The 23559-nt window shown below is 37.2% G+C and overlaps 1 protein-coding gene across 2 annotated transcripts in view; it reads right to left on the bottom strand.

Annotated features, from left to right (window-relative positions):
- RELN (reelin) overlaps positions 1–23559 on the bottom strand; it is a 538742-nt gene that overhangs the window by 297383 nt on the left and 217800 nt on the right. For both annotated transcript variants that reach the window (XM_024115956.1, XM_024115957.2), the window contains exon 4: positions 6317–6387. In XM_024115956.1, coding sequence (XP_023971724.1) covers positions 6317–6387 — 71 coding nt within the window. The remainder of the gene's footprint in view (positions 1–6316; positions 6388–23559) is intronic.

Below are 23559 nucleotides of genomic sequence, written 5' to 3' on the forward strand. Positions count from 1 at the left end.
AGGGAGGGAGACACAAGAGGGAGGAGATATGGGGATATATGTATATGTATAACTGATTCACTTTGTTATAAAGCAGAAACTAACACACCATTGTAAAGCAATTATACTCCAATAAAGATGTTAAAAAAAACAAAAACAAAAAAAACCACAACCACATCTGTCTTTAAAATCACCTAATGACATTTTGGACAATCCCACAGATACCTTCTTGGGTTTTGCTATTTTACTTCTCACTGAGGCCTGCCTGACTTACCTGCCACCCTATTTAAAATTGCAAACTGCCTTTCCCCCCTCTACCCAACTGTATAATTTTACCCTGCCCTATTTCGAGGTCTTTTTTTTTTCCCTACAGCACTTGCCACCTTCTAACATGGTATCACATTTACTCATTTATTATATCTCATGTTAATTGTCTATCTTCTCCACTACAATGTAGGCTCCAGTAAAGCAGGGATCTTTGCTCTGTTCACTACCACATCCCAAGATCTAGCTTAGCCTGGCCCATGGCAGGCATTCAATAACCCTTTGTTGAGTACTGAATGTTAAATGAATTAACTTCTTTATTCTCTACTGCTGGTGAATGAACCTAAGCATCTTCTGCTTTCAAGACAATTGGGAGTATACAACCTGGCACCTGCCTACCCCACACCAGACTGGAGATGAGAAAACTCTGCTTCCTCGTCTGTACTACGTTGTCAGCAGAATTCAGCTGGATATGTGTTTATAATTACTTAGGACCTCAGGATTCAAGGTGAAGACAGAAAATCCCCAAACCTGATTTATGTCCCAAGAGCATTCAGGGGACTCATTAGTGTTTAGATGGAAATCTGTGAATAGTTTTCAGATTTCTTAACTCAATGATTCATACATTTTTCAACCTGAGGTCACTGTAGAGAACACTGCTTTGGTGACAGCCACACTGCCTCATGGTGTTCCGCAGCAAAAGTTCAGGGTTAAAGAAGATTTTTTCAGGAAAGACAGAGATTTTTCAAATATATAATGTTTAAGGTGATATTCAGCAAACATTTAGAGAGTGTCTGTTTTATGCCAAGCATTGTTAGATGTTAAGAAAAACAAAACATTAAGTCATGGTTGCTGGGCTCAAGAAGCTTCAAGTCGGGGTGATGGGGTGGGCATGAGTATTTAAACAAATAATTATGACAACATAGACCAATCACGTTAAGGGAGCCAGGCAAGACCTCACACAGGAGGAGACATGGGAGTTGTAATTCAGAATTTTCCTTCAGTTCTTAGAAGTGATTTATTCCACTTGCTTCAGCAGAGTTGTCCCTCCTTCTTCACAAGTATAACCTTATATCTGTTGTGTTTGGGGGAAACATATATTATAACCCAAATAATATAAGCTCACTGTAAAAAAAAAATTAGAAAATACAGATAAGTTCAAAGAAAAAAATTAAATATCCATAATCTCACCACACTGATCTACTTAGTTTTTTTATTTCCTCCTGGCTGACCTTGAATAAAATTTTGCTCCAGCAAGATGCCTTCCCTTTATCATTTACTGAGCTTGTACTTTGTGCTAGGGATTCTGGAGAGTATGGTCACACAAAGCCTGGATCCAGACCTACTTCTCTATGATTCAAAAGTCCTCGTAAAGGCTAAATCCAAAATGAAATGACTGCCTCTTAGCATCATTCTCCCCTCAGGCCTCAAGAAAGGAAAAGCAGCTCCTGACATCCAGGAGCTGGCCTGGCACTCACAGCTGGGCCTTGGTGCTCTTCCGGTGAACAGAAACAATTTCACAGAACATCAGCTTCAGACAAAGCCACTCTGTGATCACGATGGGTCAAGACAGACAAAGGACCACTTTATAATCACATCTGAATGCAAGCACAACCAGAACACTGTCCAACTCACAATACACCAGGCATTCCTCTCTCCTGGCTGATAGAAGTGACTGCTGCTTCTTTATCAATTGCAGCCTTAGCTTGGCTCTGCTCTGCCCTCCCTATGGATAAGATTTATTGAGATCCCCAACCATAGCATACCCACACTGGCTAATAGCATCCAATCCAGAGCAAAGCCCCACCTCCTTAAACCTGAGCCAAAATCACAAAATATAGGCCCAAATATCATAATGATTCCTTTTATAATTTCCACTTACTGACCCACACCATGGTTCCCAATGATGTGCCTTTTCCTATTCTGGAATGAGCACTAAACCCCATCTGTTCAACTCGAGGTGTGCTCCTAATAGTCTTTGTCTACAAGGCAGTGAAAGTCTATAAATACTTGTGTGTGGGGGGGGGAGGGAGAATGAACCCATCTTTCCCTTGAACCTGCTTTCCACTCGGGCTGCCCTTTCTCTCCTTCCCTTTAATCTTAGATTTTTTTCAAAGCCTCAACTTTAAATACTTCTCAACTCACAACAATTTGTCTTCCCTTGACTGTCTGACTCCAAACCCTGGGCAAGAGCTCTCCAAGCTGTAAGGCTTTAATATGCTTAGATGCTCATGTAGTCTGGCCTCTCCCGAAACCATCCTCACTTATAAATTGCCAATGACCTGTTAATTGAAAAATCCTAAAGCATTTTTCTTGTTCTCCTCACCATTCTTTTGGAAGCCTCTGTCCCTTTTGAATGCCTCTCCCATGTTGAAATGTCTTCCCTAGTACCCCCCCCCATTTCTGAAGCTTGCCCCTTCTCCCAGAGTTCCCTCTTCCGTCCCTGCAATGGCTAGCATTCCACACTGGGCCCCTTCCTCCCTTCTCCGGGGAACTCCCTGGATGAGTACATTGCCTCCTCAGTATCTATATCTTGATGTCTCTCCAACCCGCCTCTCTACTCAGCAGGCTGCTGGAGAGCCCTGTGGGATGGAAAGCAGCTTCCTCAGGCCAACACGTTGAAATCCAACCACTGTACTCCAACTATTCATTCATTCAATAACATTTACTGGGTGCACACTATGCATGGACATCGTGGAAGGCTTTAGAGATTCAGTAATAAAGAGCACAGTCCCTACCCTCAAGGAACTTATAGTGAACAGCAGACAAGGCATGTGCGTTAATGTTCTTATTACAACACACAATTAACAGTTATCAAATGAATGAATGCATGCTTAAGGAAGAGATTTCTTTGAAAGGCAATGTAATATGAATGCTAATACCATGGGCTACTGGCCAAACTGCCTGGGATCCAATCCCAGCTTGGTCAATTTCTAGCTGTGTGACCTTAAGTTATTCTCACTGTGCCTTTGCTTCCTCATCTGTCAAGTGCAGATAATAATAGTTCATTCTTCAAGCGGCTGCAGTAAAGATTAAACGAGTCCATGTCTGTGGAGTGCTTAGGGTGCAGTCTGGCACACAGTAGTGCTGACAGTGTTTCCATTTGCATTATTACTGTGCCTTCAGAGTTATGTCACCATGCACGAGAGTCGCCAAGACCAGATCGAGGAGGACTGAAAGGGGGATAAGAGACTTTTTTTCAGGAGGAGGTAATACCAAAGCAGGGTCTGAAAGCCTGAGCTAGACGAAGAAGACGAGAAGATGAAAAAGGGTCGTCCAGGCAAAGAAGACAGGGAGGGTATAGAGTGCCAATAACACTGGTGATCAAGTGACACGCATGCCAGGAATTTTAAGGAGAAAAGAAGGGAGGACAAGAAATGAGGCAGAGGAGGAAAACTGAGGCCAGATTGTAAAGGATTTTCCTCGTATAGCAGTAGGGATTCTACTCTGAAGATAAACTATTGCCTCCAATTGAGATATTGAAGGGTTTGAAGCAGGGAAATGGTAGAATCCTATTTCCATTTTAGCAGCTCCGTATAGAGCACAGAGAAAGTGGGAGCCGGAAACTAGGGAAGAGGCTAGTAAGCAATTCCCCAAGGAGGGGATGGGTCCACATCTAAGGTGGGTCAGTAGCAATGGGAAGGATGAGAGAGATGGAATCTTCTCTCCTATTTTTTCTTAAACTGTGGCTGACCCTTCAGGACTTGATCCTCAGGGTGTCTTTCCTAACCACCCCAGGCGAAACTAGCGACCTCTGTGATCCACTGACCTGCCATTTACAGTCCAGCCTTCAAGAACAGGAAATGGCTGTTTTTACTTTTATATCTATATTTAGCACTGTGCACCAGGACAGGGGCTTGCAGGTGCCGGATACATGTTTGCAGAATAAAATCCTTCACTGAATGTCTTTTAAGGAAGGGGATCAAGATTACATGCCATCTAAGACATCGTTAGTATGTTTTCTGATGCTTTTACTTTTTAAAATATGCTTAGATGCAAACTATTATATATAGGATGGATAAACAACAAAGTCCTATTGTATAGCACAGGGAACTGTATTCAATATCCTGGGATAAACCATAATGGAAAAGAATATAAAAATGAATGTATATATATGTATAACTGAATCACTTTGCTGTACAGCAGAAATTAACACAACATAGTAAATCAACTATACTTCAATAAAAAAAATAGTTAATATGCTTAGCCAGAAATCATCTTGTAATAATAGCTATCCTCAAGCTCCACAAGCAAAATTTGTTTTGTTTAAATTCCTTAATTTAATTAAAATCAACAAACCTACCAAGAACGTTGTGACTAAAAGGCATTGTCCTGTGGTAGGTATATAGAGACTGTCATTTTACTCTCTTTAATACTTATATTAGATATTCCTCCTCCAATGCATAGGATATTATTACATGTTAAATTTATGTTATTTTATTTGAGGAGATAATTAATGTTTTAATTAAAAGTGAAGAGGGCCAAAATAAATATATGTTTTATAGCACCAATTATTTCCCTTATTATTCCTGACAGCAGGAAGCAATCACTCTTTTTAGTATCCTTTCCACCCTATCTTGGATGGATTGATATGATTTCAATTGATTAGGTGCTATTGAAAAAGCTCAATGTTTTCCTCTGGTCCTGGGCTGAATAGAATTTTTAATAACATCCCAGTCTACCATCATGTAAATCATGGTCGTGTGTAACATTACTATTATGCAAGGCATTTTTTTCCCTCACTGGTTGAGAATTTTTTCCCACTGATTTTTCTTGGTTTTTTTCTTTTCATTTCAAATGAACCCAATCCCAACAATTCATTTACAACAGAAGAGACTCAAAAATTCAAGGCTTAAAAGAAATCAGCTTTTAGGCAATGATAAATGTCAATAAAATTAGACATGTCTTTTCCTGACACTATGCAGGATATTTCAGGATATTAACGTTCACTGCTATATGGTGTTCTATATTTTCGGTAACGCAAACATTTTTATAGTCTGGAAAAAGATTTACATTGTGGTAGATTTCTTGAGCCTACACAAAGGCTATCACATTTTTGCATTCTCAAAAGTCACAGAATACAAATCTGTTCAAATAAACCAAGAACACTGATAATATATGTGAAACTAGAATTAGAATGGGGTTTTCTGATTCAAGAGTTATTAGGTAAACAATCAGAAGTTTGCCAGTAATGGCCATCAAGTGTCTCATTACTTAGATTAAGCCATATTGGTGATATATATGACTATAAATAGTAAATGGTACTTTCTTAAGCCTTTCAAAAACCCACATGATTTTCCTAATTTCTGTCTTAAATCCATTAGAGTCTCCTTAGCAGAGAGATAATTAGTAGAAATTTCCTTTACATTCAATAATGTAATTCTTAAGTTAACAAGTTTCCCCCAAAATAGAACTCTGTAAACAAAAATTGATAATATGCCTATGATAATGGTGAAAATGGGATGACATTTTTTCACTGTGTGCATGTGCATACATTCACATATGTGCATCTATGAGACTTCGGCATGGGTGAGAGTCTGGATGTGTATGAGGCAGTCACAAAGCTTAATGTGACTACTTAATGTACACTTAATGTATCTAAAATGATGTTGCATCTGAAATTAAGAGTGCACACAGTTGAAACAAGCATATAGATACTACATACATGGTCATCTATAACACACTCAAATATTAAAAGCTATAAACAAATATTTTCGACAAAGTTAACAAGAAATTTAAGTGGTAAATTATGCAGATGTGTTTTTGTAAAATTCTAAAATTAGTAAGATTTATATTCCAGGACAACTAAATATAACTCATTAGAAAAAAAAAACTATGAAAAGAATATAAATTTTCTCTGGTTTATTTCACTCACACTTAGTATCTTCAGAACTCTACAGATCTTTATCAATAAGTAGTAACTAAATAATTATTAGAGATATTAAGGGGTCAATAATTCCATTTTTAAAGTGCCATGATCAAATAATAGTCATGAAATGCTTACTCAGTACATAGGACCTACCATGAATAATTCTGACACAACCACTACGAAGAAGTCAAAGATGATTCTTACCTCCTTGTTCACACAATTGCTGGGCTAAAGCATCTTTGAAGATAATCTGGCCTTTGTGTGTTGCTGTAGCCCTGGAAATGAATAGAAAAAGGTTAATACAAATCTTGTAATATGTTTGGTGATAACAATGTATTTTAAAAACTTTTTTAAAACCTCATTTTTAAATGTTATGATTTTTTTTTTAAAGTTCCTCTGAACAGAGATAAAAATGAACATTAGAGTCAAGGCTTAAACCAAGTCACCTGGGTTGAGAATTATCTTCTGATTGTTTTTACTTTGTAAGGATACTGTAACATTTGTGGGCTTATTCTGAAAACTGCAGAAGTGAGCAAATCTTGGGTAGAAGAAAAAGTATGGAAACGATGTTTATTAAAATTTATTCTTCAGGAGACCTTGATATAAAATGTTTTGTGGTGCAATAATGATATTAGCACTGGAGGAAGATGCTCTTAATGTACTTTTTTCTGAAATCAACAGTCACCACAACAGATTTGAGACGGAGAATTACATTTTTAAAGTTGTTTTTTTTTTAAAGATGCCTATTTGGAGCTTTCATAATTACAAAGTCTGTCATAATAAAATACACCTTTTCCCCACTGGGTCTAATTCACCACTTGAAGGAGATGTGCATCTTTTACCTCCTCTAATCAGAGCTGTGCACATGGATTGGTGAAAAAAATAACATCCTTGCAGCAGATGTGTTATTCAATGGTTATAATAGGAACTGTCTTATTAAAGGAAGAATTATTTATGCTTTATATTTGAAGTGTTTTTCCTTAAAAAACATTCTTTTCCGGCACAAAAGGTATTATTTAAATGAATTTAAAACAGGAAATCATGCCTCTTTAAAAAATTTGATGTCAGAAAATAAGCCATACAAAATCTTTTTAATAACTAAAATATATTAACATTAAATCTCAAGTTTAGTTCTAGCCAAAACCAGCCTAGGACAAAAATAATTTGATTCAGCCATCACTTAACTGAAGATGGATTATGGACAAGGCACTGGGCTAGGTCACAAAAGGCAACTTTTGGCCTCTGCATTTCCCCTCCATATGTGCACCCCTCAGTCAACATCTTGCCCTTTGTCCAGCCCAACAGGACCTCATGGTCGCCCACATCCCCACTCTGGTCTCCAGGTGGATGCACGCTCCTCCTCCATGCCGCATACCTTTCTGATTTCTATCCCCCACTTAACTGTTGCAAGTGTCAGTCCCCTAGGACTTGAGTCTCTGGAAGTAGTCTGATAGACTAAGCCATGATGAAGTGTTAATGGGTAATATTGCTCCAAGCTAACATATTTCAGCTGTGAAACTGAAAATATTATACTTTAACACACACACACACACACACACACACACACTGACACAGTAGTGAGAGTTTCGAATGGTGGGGGGGAGATATAATTGAAGAGAAAAATCACTGGGCAGCCTTCAACTCACACTATATGTGAAGTTTATAAGGGTAATCAGCCCTTGTTGCATATTAATCATTACTGAAATTACAGATAAACAGATGCTACCACTCTCCCTATATATTCACATATGTTTATAGGTTTTCCATTGCTTTTAGCAAGGTGAATATGAGAGGGAGTAAATTTAGGGCCAATCTAAGCCATAAACATGACCCACAGACTCATCAATTACAAGCTTTATTTCCAGAGAGAACATGGAAACTTGATTTACCTAAATGCGTTTCATTATTCAAATCTCAATCAAGAGTTGTTTGTTGTTTTTTTTTTTCCGGTATGCGGGCCTCTCACCGCCGTGGCCTCTCCCGTTGAGGAGCACAGGCTCCGGACGCGCAGGCCCAGCGGCCATGGCTCACGGGCCCAGCCGCTCCGCGGCACGTGGAATCTTCCCGGACCGGGGCACGAACCCGCGTCCCCTGCATCGGCAGGCGGACTCCCAACCACTGCGCCACCAGGGAAGCCCTGTCTCCACATCTTTTATAACAGGGGTCCCCAACCCGCCGGCTGTGGACTGGTACTGGGCCGTGGGTGAGGAACCGGGCCGCACAGCAGGAGGTGAGCGGCAGGTGAGCGAGCAAAGCTGCATCTATCTGCTGCTTCCCCATCGCTGGCATTACCACCGGAACCACCACCCCCCCGCCCCAGTCATGGAAAAACTGTCTTCCACAAAACCGGTCCCTGGTGCCAAAAAGGTTGGGGACTACTGTTTTGTTTTGTTTTGCAGTACGCGGGCCTCTCCCGTTGCGGAGCGCAGGCTCAGCGGCCACGGCTCACGGGCCCAGCCGCTCCGCGGCATGTGGGATCTTCCCGGACCGGGGCACGAACCCGCGTCCCCTGCATCGGCAGGCGGACTCCCAACCACTGCGCCACCAGGGAAGCCCAATCAAGAGTTTTTGAGCTCACATATACTTCTGATAGCAACACGGCAATCATAAATGTATAATTTTAATTTGACATTTACTTTGGAAGGGATATATTTTCTGAAATCACTAGCCACCAAGAAAAGTCCTGCAACATACAATGTTTAAATAATTGTTCATTTTGGTTGTCTTCAGATTTTAAGTATATACTATTCCTACAGTAACATTTCTCGTTGGTCCACAAACTTATCATTGTGCCAGTGTATGCTCCCATGAACACACAAAAACCAAAGTATCCAATTAAAATTCATGTCACAGAGGTTTTGCTTTTTCCCTGGATATCAGACATACTGATATATATCGGTCACTGCACAGCACCTTGTGAATAGTCCATACTGCTTCCCCTATTACTCAGTTTCTTCAGATTTAGAATTTCATTCATGCTCTTACTTCTTCTACTGTGGTTCAATGAGTGAATTTCTGAGAACTAGAGAACAACTGAAACTGAAGAAACTTTTATCATCTAGTCAAAATTTCTTTAGCAGTGGTACTCATTCTTCAAACAAATATTACAGAACTCCTATATATGAACAGGGGAGCCCAGTTTGAAGTTGCTGGATTCCCTCTCCTCACCCAGCATGCCACCCACTCCCCAAAAGGTCCTGGTGGACTTCTCTGGAACACATGGGAGTTTGAAGTGGAAGAGCTTGAAAACCGTTGAACTAGTCTAACTCTTTACAGTGTTATGGATCAGGAAACAGAGGCCCAGGGAACACCTGCTGAAGGTCACACAGCCTGTTAATGGCAGATGGAACCTGATTCCAGGTCTTGATGCCAAGCCTTGGATTCTTCCCACCACATCAGCAGTTTTTCAAAATGTGCTCCAAAGTGGTACCCAGGGGTCTCCACGGGAGTCAGAGGGATGGGCAGCAGGGAATGCTTCAGGCACCATTCATTCAACCAGAGCACCTGGTTCTAATACTTGTTCTAAGTATTTAATGTTGTTTGAAGAAAGGGCTCAGCAGTTCAAAACTGGATTGAGAAGCATACTATGTGCTCAATGTCATTCTCTGAAGTCTTTTGCTTGGGAAAAATGAAAGTAGTAATAATAATAATAATGTGACTGGTAGAGGTATATATAAGGCATATATATATATGTGTCAAGTATATATATAAACCATGCATATATGGTTATTACTATTATAACACATATTATGAATTGAAATTGACCCCCTGCTAGGCACTGTTGGAAGGGCTCTACATAAATTAACTCAATTAATCTTGACAACAACCCTTCTAGGTGGATACTGTTACCCTCATTTTCCTGGGACATAGATCTATTGTTTGATTTGCCTAATGTCATGTAACTGGTGCTAGGCCAGGATTCAAACCCAGGCAGTCTGAGTGCAGAGTCCTCGCTTTTAACTGTTAACATTAAATTGTCATTGATCTGGTTCAAAGATGGGATGGTAGCTTGTGATGTCTTTTCAGAGGGAGAGCCTGCTTTCCAGGCCTGATCTTTAAATTCATGCCTCCTTGAGACTGTGTTCTCAACTCCAACTTTTCAGTACATTTCTCTTGATGGCTTCTCCTACAGTGTTCTGAGTCCTTGGGCTTCTAGTCAGCTCACTGCAGTTCCCTTTCAACTCTATCACATTTCCTCTATCAGCCCCCAGATCCCTTGCATCGCTCCTTTTCTCCACCAAATATAAGAGCGCTGGATGCTAACCTCATCAATATCACTGCAAAAACCCTGGAAGGATACACAGGACACACACACACACACACACACACACACACACACACACACGTGTTGACAGATAATCATCATCTACATCACCTTCTTTACAAACCTTTAAATCCCTCAGATCACATTTTAATATAAAAATGCCCAACTCTACAGTAGGTACATGGTGAGTGATTTTAAGGGTCTGCTTATTAGCACCTTATCTTTGGGGGAAGAAAGAGCAGAAGCCAAGGTGACCACCAAGAACATAAGTACCATTGCTTTTACCCATGAATGTGTCTGCTCTACATGCCCCAGGGTGTGACATGTCAATGATGGCAAGTCTGCTTTGGACACATTTAGAGTTATGAAATAATTCATGGTGGTTTACTTACAGAAGCACAGTACTTACTTCAAATATTCTACAGAAATATATATTTATATAAATATATATTTAAATATAATATGTAAATATATAGTTAAAATATAAATATATAAACATAAATATATACATTTAAATATAAATATAAAAATATATTTATGTATTCAAAAATTGCTAAAGTCACAGTAACTCAGAGTCAAAAGTCCCTAGAGGTCATGTCCTCCAATTTTTAACCCATAATATATTTTTCTTTCGTTATAATAAGATACAGCTATGGTATATGGTGACAGGCCTTATTTGTTTTCAGAATTATATTATGCAATTTATAGCTCTCTTTTAGGAGGAGGGCTATCAAATTTGTGGTGCTAATAACTATGTTGGTACTACTTGTACTTAATTTTCCATAATTACCAGTAATTTTTCAGAAGAGTTCAGAAGCTATCCTCATTGTTCACTGTCCTAGGGAGTAGACCAAATTTCTTAAATAAGCTTCTAATAAGTACTTATCTTCTTGGGAGATGCATAGGTTTCTAGAGCAAGTTTGCCAACAAGAATCCCTATTAAATAAGTAATTTTAAAAGTTGGGGCGGTCTTCCCTGGTGGCGCAGTGGTTGAGAGTCCGCCTGCCGATGCAGGGGACGCGGGTTCGTGCCCCGGAGCGGCTGGGCCCGTGGGCCATGGCCGCTGGGCCTGCACGTCCGGGGCCTGTGCCCTGTGGCGGGGGAGGCCACAGCAGTGAGAGGCCCGCGTACCACACACACACAAAAAAATAAAGTTAGGGGGGCTGTCATGATCTATCATTTGAAAAGCTCCATAGATTCTGCCAAATGAAGAAAGTTCATTATGAACACCATATTCAGAGCTTGAAATAGGCTGAATTTAAAAGAACACGCCATATTCTAGTTTTGTCTGAACTCCTAGAGCAACTGTTTGCCCAAGCCATTTAACGATAAGTATGTATTGCAATGAGGCACAAAGCTGAAGCTCACAGTCCCTGGAATCAGAAAGACCAGCGCGTGGCCACAGTGAGCTGCCGCTAACAAGCTATCTGTCTTCGTACTTCTTTATTCACTTGAGGATTCAGATTCTCTATATGAGGATAGGCTTAATAATAACAGTTATTATTTAAAGACAATAATATTCACTCTTCTGATACTTACACAGTCTCTCTACCTAAACAGATTTCAAGCTTCTGGAATAGTAGGAATAATTAAAATTATCTCCCACAAGGCACCTGTCATAATGATTTGAACATATAAGGGAATCAAAACTATTTTTTCAGCTCACAATTTGCTTCTATTGTGCAATATTGCCATCCAGTTTCCAAAACAGGACTAAAAAGGGGTTTAAATGTAGTTGCTACAATGCCTACCCAAGTGTACTGTTTCGTTACTTCATCAATCAATTTGCTCACAGATTAACCTAAAGAATCATTTTTAAACCTAGGACGATGTGCTTTACATCTCCAGTGGTGGGTTACTTTCCCATTTTTCTCCCTGATTTACCAGTGAGGTCTGACACATTACTGTGTCCTGTCCATTGACAATTGTAAAGGCATTCATCTGTCAGCAACGTGACGTTAATCTAGTGTAATATCAGCGTGCCTGTGCCGACTACCCTCCAGGAAATGTCAATAAATATGTGGAACATGGGAAAAGAGAGAGGCGGTCCAAGTTTGGTCAATTTGATCTTCAAAGGAATCAATTCACTTACAAAGATTCTTGACCCCTTTTCATCAGCAAATTACTGTACCTTCTAATTAGGTTGAGGATTTAGCTTGACCGTTATTAAAACAAGAAAAAAATACCAAATTATTTAAAACATGTAGAAAGGAGTAATGAATAACTTCAGGGAGAAATGATTTTTATATTAAACTCTCAAACCACGTCAAGGCCATTGCAAAATGACAAAAAATTGTGGATGTTTTCATAATGCTTTTGCTTTTCAAAGCTTTACTGGGCTCTTTGTTTTTATAATTACATCTTTTATTCCTAAGTCGTAGCATTTTCCTTCTGTCAAATGTATAAATACTTTCTCTCCCTCCAAACACAAATTTCAGCCTTAATGTTTTTATGTGCTTATCCAATAATCACAAAGTCTCCACGTTCTTAAAAATCACCAAATATATGAATTTATGCTATTTTCTGATCAAGGTATAATTTTCATCAGGAAAACAAAGAACATATAAATAAAATAATTGAAATAGGGCTAGTAAGTTAATGGTTAATGGCAACCATAATGGTTAATCCCTTTCAAGAGACGCAGCAGAGCTAACTACTCAAATTAAGACGTAGTGTGTTAATCAAAATAAAACCAGCTAGTTCTATTACTTTGGGAGGTAACTTAACCTCTCCTGATTAATTTCCAGATTTGTTTAAAAAAATAGTAACAGATGATCTTCAAAGTTCCTATAAGTTCTAAACCTCTATGATTCCATGAGTCAAGATTAAGTGAGCACATATGAGCATGTACACACACACACACACACACAAACACACACACACACACACACACACATACACACACGCTAGCTGCAGCCTCTATCGAGAGGAGTGCTTCCCAAAATCACGTGGCACAGGCCACAGGTAACGGTGTGCTACAGCAAGCTTGCATCAGCTCATGAGAGCTTGTTTTTTAAACAGTTATATTTTTATTTTAATGTGCAATTTAATATATGTGTGTGTGTATAAATGGGTTTTGCACGTATATAATATAACTACTGCAGCTATATCACTTAACTCATGTAAAAATATAAACTTTATCCTAGTCATTCAAGTCAAAAAAGTGAGTCACAGACTTACCTCCTCATTCATCAGCAAATTCCGTCAATTTTATTTATTTACTCTCCAACGTACCCTTTTTCTCCATCTCCACAGCCATGTTTTAATTCAGGACTTAATAATTTGTCATCTGATAAGCTGCAACACTCTCTTGATTGGCATCTCCCTCCAGATTCACCCCCGTGCCAATGCATCTTTCACATTGTGCCACTTTTCTTTCTAAGATTGCTAGAAATCCTTCTGCAGCTCTCTAACACTTAAAGGAGTCTGTCAAATTCCTTAGAATGGCCTAAAAGGTTCTTCAGGTTCTGGTCCCTGCCTGTGTATCCAGCCTCACCTCCCACTGTACCCTGCAACTTAGCCACAGAGTAGTCTTCACGAGTTCTAGAATGCACGATTTATTTCATGCCCGCCAAATTTTTTATGTCCTGTCCCCTGTGTGTCGAAGTCTCTTGCCAAAAATCTTTTATTCATACTCTAAAATTTATCCAGGAATCTCTTCCCCTTACAAAACCTTCTTAGATCTCTCAGGTAGCATTAGACACCTTCTCCAAGGATAGCACAGCCTATTTCCTTAGCTCTGACATAGAAGCTTCCTGATTTAAGGTGATCTGACTTGCAGCCTAGCCCTCTCTTTTCACAGTCATTCTTATCATAAATTGAAACAACACGGTAAGTAGCAAACACGTATTCATGACTGCCTAACAACCTCAACTAACACAAAATCAATGCTGATGCCTTCCAAATCCACCAAGACAAGCGTCTACAATCCACAGTAAAAGGTTAATGCTATGGAAAATTAATCAGATTAAAAAGGAATTGATTGCCTGAGTATATGATAAGATGCTATGAATCCACATATCTCTGAACCTGGCAAGAATTTTGTCTGTCTTTGAAATTTTAACAACATGCTTAATTGAAACATTAAATAAGGAACTTTCAGTGCAACAAACGATGCTTTTATCTATTCAAGGAGAGAAGTAGTTGGTCTATAGTCAGATTTCTGGGATGGAGTACTAGCACTGATATATAAGAATGAAATATTTTTCCAGAAAATTTAACAGGAAACCATTGAAAAGAAAGATTGTTGTATATAATAGGAGTTTAACTTCCATTAAAAAGTGAGCAAGGCATAACTTAAAAAAGATTCTATGAATGATCTTCCTTATCCAACATTTATCATTCAAAGACTTTCAGAAGCATTCTGCATATTGAATGAATAATGGGAATTCTCCAAAGAGTGAATTCCAACTTTAAATGTAGTTTGAAGTTCCTTGGGAAAAAAAAAAAAAAAAGAAAGGAAGGAAGGAAGGAGGGGGGAAAGAAAAGAAAGAGAAAGGAATAGGAAAAGAAAGGAAAAACAAGAAAAGGGAAAAAGAAAAAGGGAAAAAAAGTCTGGGCTTACAAGAAAAAAGCCATTTTCTCTACAACTAACATTAGATTTAGCCCATGACAAAAAATTCTTCTAAAGGATATTTACAATATAGATTTTAGATGCTTTGCTTTTATACATAGTATTTTTAAAGGTATGCATTTGTATTTTATTTCTATACACAATTTTGATATTTTTAGTGTGTGAAAAGAGATTTCAGGAATGAAAACCCAACTGATAAACTTAGGAGTTTGAATTCAGATAGTCTGACATGAGACCAAGCCTAAAATCCTAACTCCTTTCCTCCTTTTGATAACTTTTCCACAACAATTTTATGTTTCTGATATCTGGGAGCATCTTACTATACACATCAGAAGAAATTCATCAGCTTCCCAGAAGAGATGTGGGCTGTGATGTGACCACCACTGCCTGCATATGTGGGAATTTAGCAAAATATAGATGGTCTATGTTCATCTGGCAGTTATGTGCATCTATAGTGTTGTATGCACTCAACCAAATGTAATTGAAACCCTGATTTTCACTTAAAGTATTTTCAATAACACTGGTATGTGATACTGCATTGAAATAAAGAATAATCATTTTGGTGAAAAAGCACTGATAGTTGCAGGGTATATAACACTAAAGAGAAGCAAACATTTATCACTGGCAGAGTTTTATCCTTTGTTTGCTTTGTAAATCAACAGCAAAGTGGATTTAGGGAGGGAAGATAACCTCTGAGCAGGCAAAACTATGTTTTGTTTTGTCAGTGTGCAAAAGGATTGCTCTCAACGACTATTAAAAGAAGCAGAGATGCCAAACTTCTCAGGATTGATCACAGAATTTTAAAGTAAGGGAAGGCTGATAGGACTGATTCATGTAGCAAGAAGGATTATAGCCAGGTGCCAAACATCTTCCAAAGCTCCCAACTCACACGCCACTTTTAAAAAACTGAATGGAGGAGCGCTGTACACCAAAATGAAGGACATTTTACTGTCTAAATTCTAAATAGCTTGAGTTTTATCAAGAATTGTTCTGGTTCAGGGCTTCCCTGGTGGCGCAGTGGTTGAGAATCTGCCTGCCAATGCAGGGGACACGGGTTCGTGCCCCGGTCCAGGAGGTTCCCGCGTGCCGCGGAGCGGCTGGGCCCGTGAGCCATGGCCACTGAGCCTGTGCGTCCGGAGCCTGTGCTCCGCAACGGGAGAGGCCACAACAGTGAGAGGCCCGCGTACCACAAAAAAAAAAAAAAAAGAAAAAAAAGAATTGTTCTGGTTCAGAAAGTCACAAGTACAACAAGAAAAGACGTACAACTTTTGTTAATAAAAAGATCATGTTCCGTCTGCCTCCACTAAATAATTATTCACAAACCCTTAAGGATTAAGAATTTGATGAGGTGCTAAGGTAACAGCCTGCTTTAGGTGCTCACATTTCTTAGTCTGGCCCTGTTGACATATGATAGGTGCTCAGCAAATATCTTTTGAGTTAATTTGAATTGTGTCTTCTGTAGTAGGCTACGTGTACACTAGGCACAGGAATTTTTGCCTATTTTTTTTTTATACTGTGTTCGGTGCTTGACATATGGTAGCCATGCAGTAAATGTTCATGGAATACATGAATGATTAGTTTGCATTATGATTACTATACAATGTTAGACGCTTTAATAAGTAACCATAAATTATTGCATAAGAAACACTTTGAGAAAGATGGTTAGGTGATAATGATAGATCGTCAAGATAAACATTATTATAAGCAAGATTTATCCCAGAATCAGAAGATGTGAGTTGGCACCACAGCTCAATGGTTTATGTTGACCCTAGACGAATGTTTATTTTTTCAGAGAGGACTTAAAAACTTGCACTACTTCTCGTTCAGGGCTGTGGTGAAAATCAGAAGAAATCAACTCCATGAAAAGACTGTAAAAAATGTGAGGAATTATGATGATGACGTTCTGTCATTTTGGAAAATATTGGCACAAAACTGAAAAAGAATTACAAAACATATATCCCATAGGAAAAGTCGCCCCCTTATCCTCCAGAAAAAAGGGCTGTAAACTCTAAAATGTTTTATGGCTGTGAGAAAGCTGATGAAAGCTCTAATGAAGCACAGGATTTCTAACCTAGTTAATTAATCATAATGAATTAGAACAATATTGGTGCATTGATATAATACCGATATTCTTGTAAAATCCTGCCAAATTACATACAATGCTTACTTTGGAGGAAACAAGTTATAAGGCAAGCCTCTATCATAGGCAACAGTATTTAGTACTTTTTTCTGTTCTAAAAATAATTTCTGTGTATTATGAAAAATTTAAAATACAGGAAAGTATTAATGTGAAAATAACATTACTCATATTCATGCCTAGGAGAGATAATCACTATTAACATTTCAGTAAACTATATATACTCTTCTAGTTTTAAAAATTAGTTTATGAATATAAAGATTTTTAGAAAATTACTTGCCTAAAAAGTAGGTTTCTATTCCTTTATACTTAATATTTATTATAAATAGTTCCTATATCATTAAATATTTTTAGAACAAGATTTTGATAGGCTAAATAATATTCCACTGTATGGCTATATCATAATTTATTTATTATACTATTGCTGGAATTTTGTTTCTGTTTTTTAATATTTTAAATAATAAAATAAATAACCTTTGATCATATCTTTTATTTTTACCTCCCATTTTACTGAGATATAATTGACATGTAACATTGTATAAGTTTAAGAATGTGAAAGGTATTAATTTGATACATTTATATATCGCAAAATGATTACCATTAGCGCATTAGCTAACACATCCATCCTGTCCATAATTATCATTTCTTTTTTATGGTGAGGACATTTAAGATCTATTCTCTTGGGCTTCCCTGGTGGCGCAGTGGTTGAGAGTCCGCCTGCCGATGCAGGGGATGCGGGCGTGCCCTGGTCCGGGAAGATCCCACATGCCGCGGAGCGGCTGGGCCCGTGAGCCATGGCTGCTGAGCCTGCGCGTACGGAGTGCTCCGCAGCGGGAGAGGCCACAACAGTGAGAGGCCCGCGTACCGCAAAAAAAAAAAAAAAAAAGATCTACTCTCTTGGCAACATTCAAGTATATGATACAGTATTGTTAGCTATAATTGCCATGCTATACAAAGACCCCCAGAACTTGTTAATTTTGTAACTGGAAGTTTGTATACCTTGAAAAATATATTCCCATTTCCCCTACTCCCCAAACCCCTCATAACCACCATTCTACTGTTTCTCTGAGTTCGACATTTTTAGCATATCTTGCATTTTAAGATGGATTTCCAAGACTGGGAAAACTAAATTAAGGGCACAAACATGAAAGCCATAATTCCAAATAGCATTTAAGAAAAGGTACATGTCCCCATCAGCGTCCTAGAGAGCACCCATCCCAGAATACCTCTGATGGCAACGAGCATTATCAATCTATCAGTTTTCATTTCAAAGGTGTCATGCTACTTTTAATTTCCATCCCACTGATTATTAGTGAGGATACTTTGCATGTTTGTTGGTTACATTTTTCAGCTTTGGGAATTATATATTCACATCCTTGCCAATTTTGCTATGGGTTTTGTTTTGTTTTGTTTCGTTTAATTTTTTAGCTGCGCTGCATGGCATGTGGAATCTTAGTTCCCTGACCAGGGATTGAACCTGCACCACCTGCAATGGAAGCGTGGATTCTTACCCACTGGACTGCCAGGGAAGTCCCTTCTCTGGGTTTTAATGTTTTTCTAATTGATTTACAAGAGATCTTTAAATGTTAAGGCTATTAATTCCATGCTATATTTGTTGCTAATATTTTTTTTGCAGTTTATAGTTAGTCTTTTACTGTCTTTATGATTTTTTTATTTTTAAAAGTTTAAAAATTTTGTGTAATCAAATCTTTCAATCTATTGCCATCTAATTTTTTCCAGCGTTTTCATGCTTAGAAGCTCTTTCCCATTCTAAACTCAGTTAAATAGATGCTTGCATCCATTTTCTTTTGGGAATTCTTTCTACTCATCTGGAATTTATTTTAGTATACAGCCATTCAGTGGGGATTTAAAATATTTTTTCATTTATTTAAAAATGTCTTTACATATTTTATTGAATAATCTTTGATCAACCTATTTATTATGGAACCTTTTCTATATTGTGTTTTCAGCATACATCAGAGTTATTTTCTGAAATATCTATACAGTTCCATTGATGTGAAAGCCTTTGACAATTTTCCACACTAATTTCCACACTAAACTCAATTACATGGATAGACTAATCAGGGACTTGGGAATAATGTATTCTCATGATTTTTGAATTGATCAGAAACAGACAATGCTTTTATTAGCCATAATTATAATCATGAAGAGGAAATGCACAGTGAAAACTTCAAATCCACAGATTATGCCTATTTCTAGTTGTTAAATATCAGTTGATTCAGATATTTATAGGGAATAATTCCTATGGCAGTCTGAGAATACAGACTTGTCAGTTGAGCATTTATGTGGGTGAAAAGGAATTAATTTGAGGAAAATTTAAAAAATCTGACTCTTATTCTCTAGAAATATTGTATCAGAGAGTGTCTGGAATTTAGACATAAGGTATAATATAGGGGGCTGAAAAGAGGAAGATAGAGAGAAACGTCTGGCATGAAGAATTGGACTGCCACCTACTTCCTTTACTTTATACACATTATCAAGAAATTGAAAACCAACAAGGCTAAAGAGAGGATCCTGAAAGCTTCCAGAGAAAGGAAATAAAAGAACTTTCAAAATAAGAAAAGAATTGCATCATTTTCATGCACTCAATTACAGCACTAGAAGCTTTCAAAATTTTCAGAGAATATTACTTTTAATCTGCAATTCTATTTCTAGCCAATCTGTCATCAAAAGTAAGGATCAAACATTGTACCTCCCATGTATACTTTCTCAGGAAGAAATTGAGAAAGTGCTCCAGAAAAAATGACAGAGTAAATTAACAAAGAGAAAAAATCATTAATCCAGGAAAAATGAAAAGTTGTTCAAGAAAGAAAAAAAATTATAATATACCACTTGGTTCTGCAGTGAATAATATTTATATAATTATTGATTGAAACACTGATGACTGATTTTATGAACTATGTGATATATTTATATGAGAGGATGTGGGGGATAAAGTTGTGCGTTTGGGGGGTAATGATGTAAAAGATGTATATCTTCATCTACCACAATGTGAAGTAACTTGATTTAAGTATAATATTTAAAAATATAGATACGAATACCAGAAGGAGCAGCAAAAAATGATTACAATGACTTACTCTGGGAGCGCTACCAGGAGGAGTAAAGAAGGAAAGTCTTCCTTTTTATTATGAGACTTTTCCTATTATATAATACTTAAAACATTTTTGTCAAAATAAAATTTAATTTAAAAAGAAATTAGGGGCTTACCTGGCAGCACAGTGATTAAGAAGATGTGGGGGATAAAGTTGTGCGTTTGGGGGGTAATGATGTAAAAGATGTATATCTTCATCTACCACAATGTGAAGTAACTTGATTTAAGTATAATATTTAAAAATATAGATACGAATACCAGAAGGAGCAGCAAAAAATGATTACAATGACTTACTCTGGGAGCGCTACCAGGAGGAGTAAAGAAGGAAAGTCTTCCTTTTTATTATGAGACTTTTCCTATTATATAATACTTAAAACATTTTTGTCAAAATAAAATTTAATTTAAAAAGAAATTAGGGGCTTACCTGGCAGCACAGTGATTAAGAATCCGCCTGCCAATGCAGGGGACATGGGTTCGAGCCCTGGTCTGGGATGATCCCACATGCCATGGAGCAACTAAGCCCATGGACCACAACTACTGAGCCTGCTCTCTAGAGCCCGTGAGCTACAACTACTGAGCCTGCGAACCACAACTACTGAAGCCCGCGTACCTAGAGCCTGTGCTCCGCAACAAGAGAAGCCCCTGCAGTGAGAAGCCTGCGTGCAGCAACCAAGACCCAATGCAATAAAAAAAAACAAAAAGAAAGAAATTAGTATCAAAGCAAGCAGAAGGAAGAAAATAATGAAGATTAGAGCAAAAAATGAATGAAAAATAGAATAGAAAAACAATAGAAAAAATCAATGAAACCAAAAGTTGGTTCATTGAAAAGAACAACAAAATTGACAAACCTTTAGCTATACTAATCAAGAAAAAGAGAGAGACAGAAAACAATTTATTAAAATCAATAATGAAAGAGGGGACACTACTGTTGACTACAGAAATAAAAGAATTATAAGAAAACACTATGAATAATTAATATCAACAAACTAGATAACCAAGATGAAATGGCAAACTCCTAGAAAGACATAAAGTACTGAAACTGACTCAAGAATAAATTGAAAATCTGAATAGACCTATAACAAGTAAACAACTCAATTAGTAATCAAAACTTCCCACAAAGAAAATCCCAGGTCCAGATGGCTTCACTGGTGAATTCTATAAAATGTTTAAAGAATAATTAACACCAATCCTTCACAAACTCTTCCAAAAAACAGATGAGGAGGGAATACTTTTCAAAACATTCTTCAAGGCCAGTACACCAAAACTAGACAAATACATCACAATAAATACAAACTACACAAATATTACTTATGAATATGGACACAAAAACTGTCAACAAAATACTAGCAGGTTGGAATCCAGCAACATATTAAAAGGATTATACACTAAGACCAAGCCAGATTTAACCCAGGAATGCAAGGTTGGTTCAATATACAAAAATCATTCAGTATAATACACCACTTAATAGAAAAAAGAAAATAGAAAAAAGACCAAAAAACACATGATCATCTCAATAGATGCAGTAAGATAACCTGACAACTTCTAACATCTTTTGATGATAAAAATCATCCAACAAACTAGGAATACAAGGGAACATCTTCAACCTGATAAATGTCATCTGTGAAAACTAAGAGGTAATGTCATACTTATTGGAAAAAATGAAAGTTTGCCCTCTAAGATTATGAACAAGACAAGAATTCTGTTCTTACCACTTTAATTCAATACTGTAATGGAGGTTCTAGCCTGGATAATCAGGCAAGAAAACGAAATACAAGGGATCCAGATTTTAAAAGAAGAAGTAATGTCATTGTGAATGACATAATCTTGTGTACAGAAAATCCTAAGAAATCCACAAGAAAATTATTAGAATTAATAAATAAGCCCAGCAAGGTTGCAGAATAAAAGACCAATATACAAAAATAAGTTGTTTTTCTATGCATTCTTAATGAGTAACCTGAAAGTAAAATTAAAAAAACAATTCCATGTACAGGAGCATCAAAAAACCCAGAATACTTAGGAGGAAATTTAGCAAAGTAAGTGCAAGTCTTGCACATGACAAGATACAAAACATTGTTGGAAAAAAACCAAAGAAGATCTAAATAAATGCAAAGAAATCCCATGATCATTGATCAGAAGACTTAATATTGTTAAGATGGCAATAATAACCAAATGAATCTACAGATTCAATACAATACCTATCAAAATTCCAACTTGGTGTTTTCTAAAAATTTTGCAAACTAATACTAAAATTCAAGCAGAAATGCAAAGAATTGAGAGAGTCAAAATAATCTTGATAAAAATAACAAAACTGAAGGACTTGTACTTCCTGATTTCAAAACTTACTATAACCTTACACTAATCAAGACAGTGTGATATTGCCATAAGAAGCAACATACAAATCCATGGAATAGAACTGAGAGTCCAGAAATAAACTTTCACATTATGGTTAATTGATTTTTGACAAAGGAGCCAGGACAATTCAATGAGGGAAGAGGTCTTCTCAACACATGGTGTTCAGTCAACTGGATATCAACTTGTAAAAGAATGAAGTTGGACCCCTACCTCACACCAGATTAAAAAAATTAACTCAAAATGGAATACATACTTAAATGTAATAGCTAAAACTATAAAACTCTTAAAAGAAAGCATAGAGGTAAATCTTTCATGACCTTGTATTTGGCAATGCTTTTTAAAATACAACATGGAAAGTGCAAGCAAAAAAGAAAATAAATAAATTGGACTTCATCAGAATTAAAAATTTTGTGCAACAAAAGATACCATCAAAAAAGTAAAAAGACAACCTACAGAATGGGAGAAAATATTCACGAATCCTGTATCTGATCAGAAACTTGTATCCAGTATATATACAGAACTCTTAAAATAGTAAAAGAGAAATAAACCAATTTTAAAATGGGCAAAGGATTTGAATAAACATTTACCCAAAGAAGACATCCAAATAGCCAATAAGCACATGAAAAGATGCTCAATACCATTCTCCATTAGGGAAATTTTTTTAAAAACCAAATTGGGTTACCCTAGACCAACAGTAGGATGGTTAAAATAAGAAAGACAGACAACAATATGTGTTAATGAAGATGTGGAGAAATTGAAACCTCATGTATGCTGGTGAGAATATAAGATGCTGTAGCCATTTTGGAAAACAGTTTGTCATTTCCTCAAAATGTTAAATATTGATTTACTGGATGACACAGCAATTCCGTTTGTAAATGTATACCCAAGAGAATCGAAAACATATGTTCACACAAAAATATGTACACAAATGTTCCTAGGAACATTATTCACAATAGGTCAAAGGGGAAACAACCCAAATGACCACCAACAGGTGGATGGCTAAATAAAA

Source organism: Physeter macrocephalus, chromosome 5, assembly GCF_002837175.3.
Source record: "Physeter macrocephalus isolate SW-GA chromosome 5, ASM283717v5, whole genome shotgun sequence".
NCBI classification, from domain to species: domain Eukaryota; kingdom Metazoa; phylum Chordata; class Mammalia; order Artiodactyla; family Physeteridae; genus Physeter; species Physeter macrocephalus.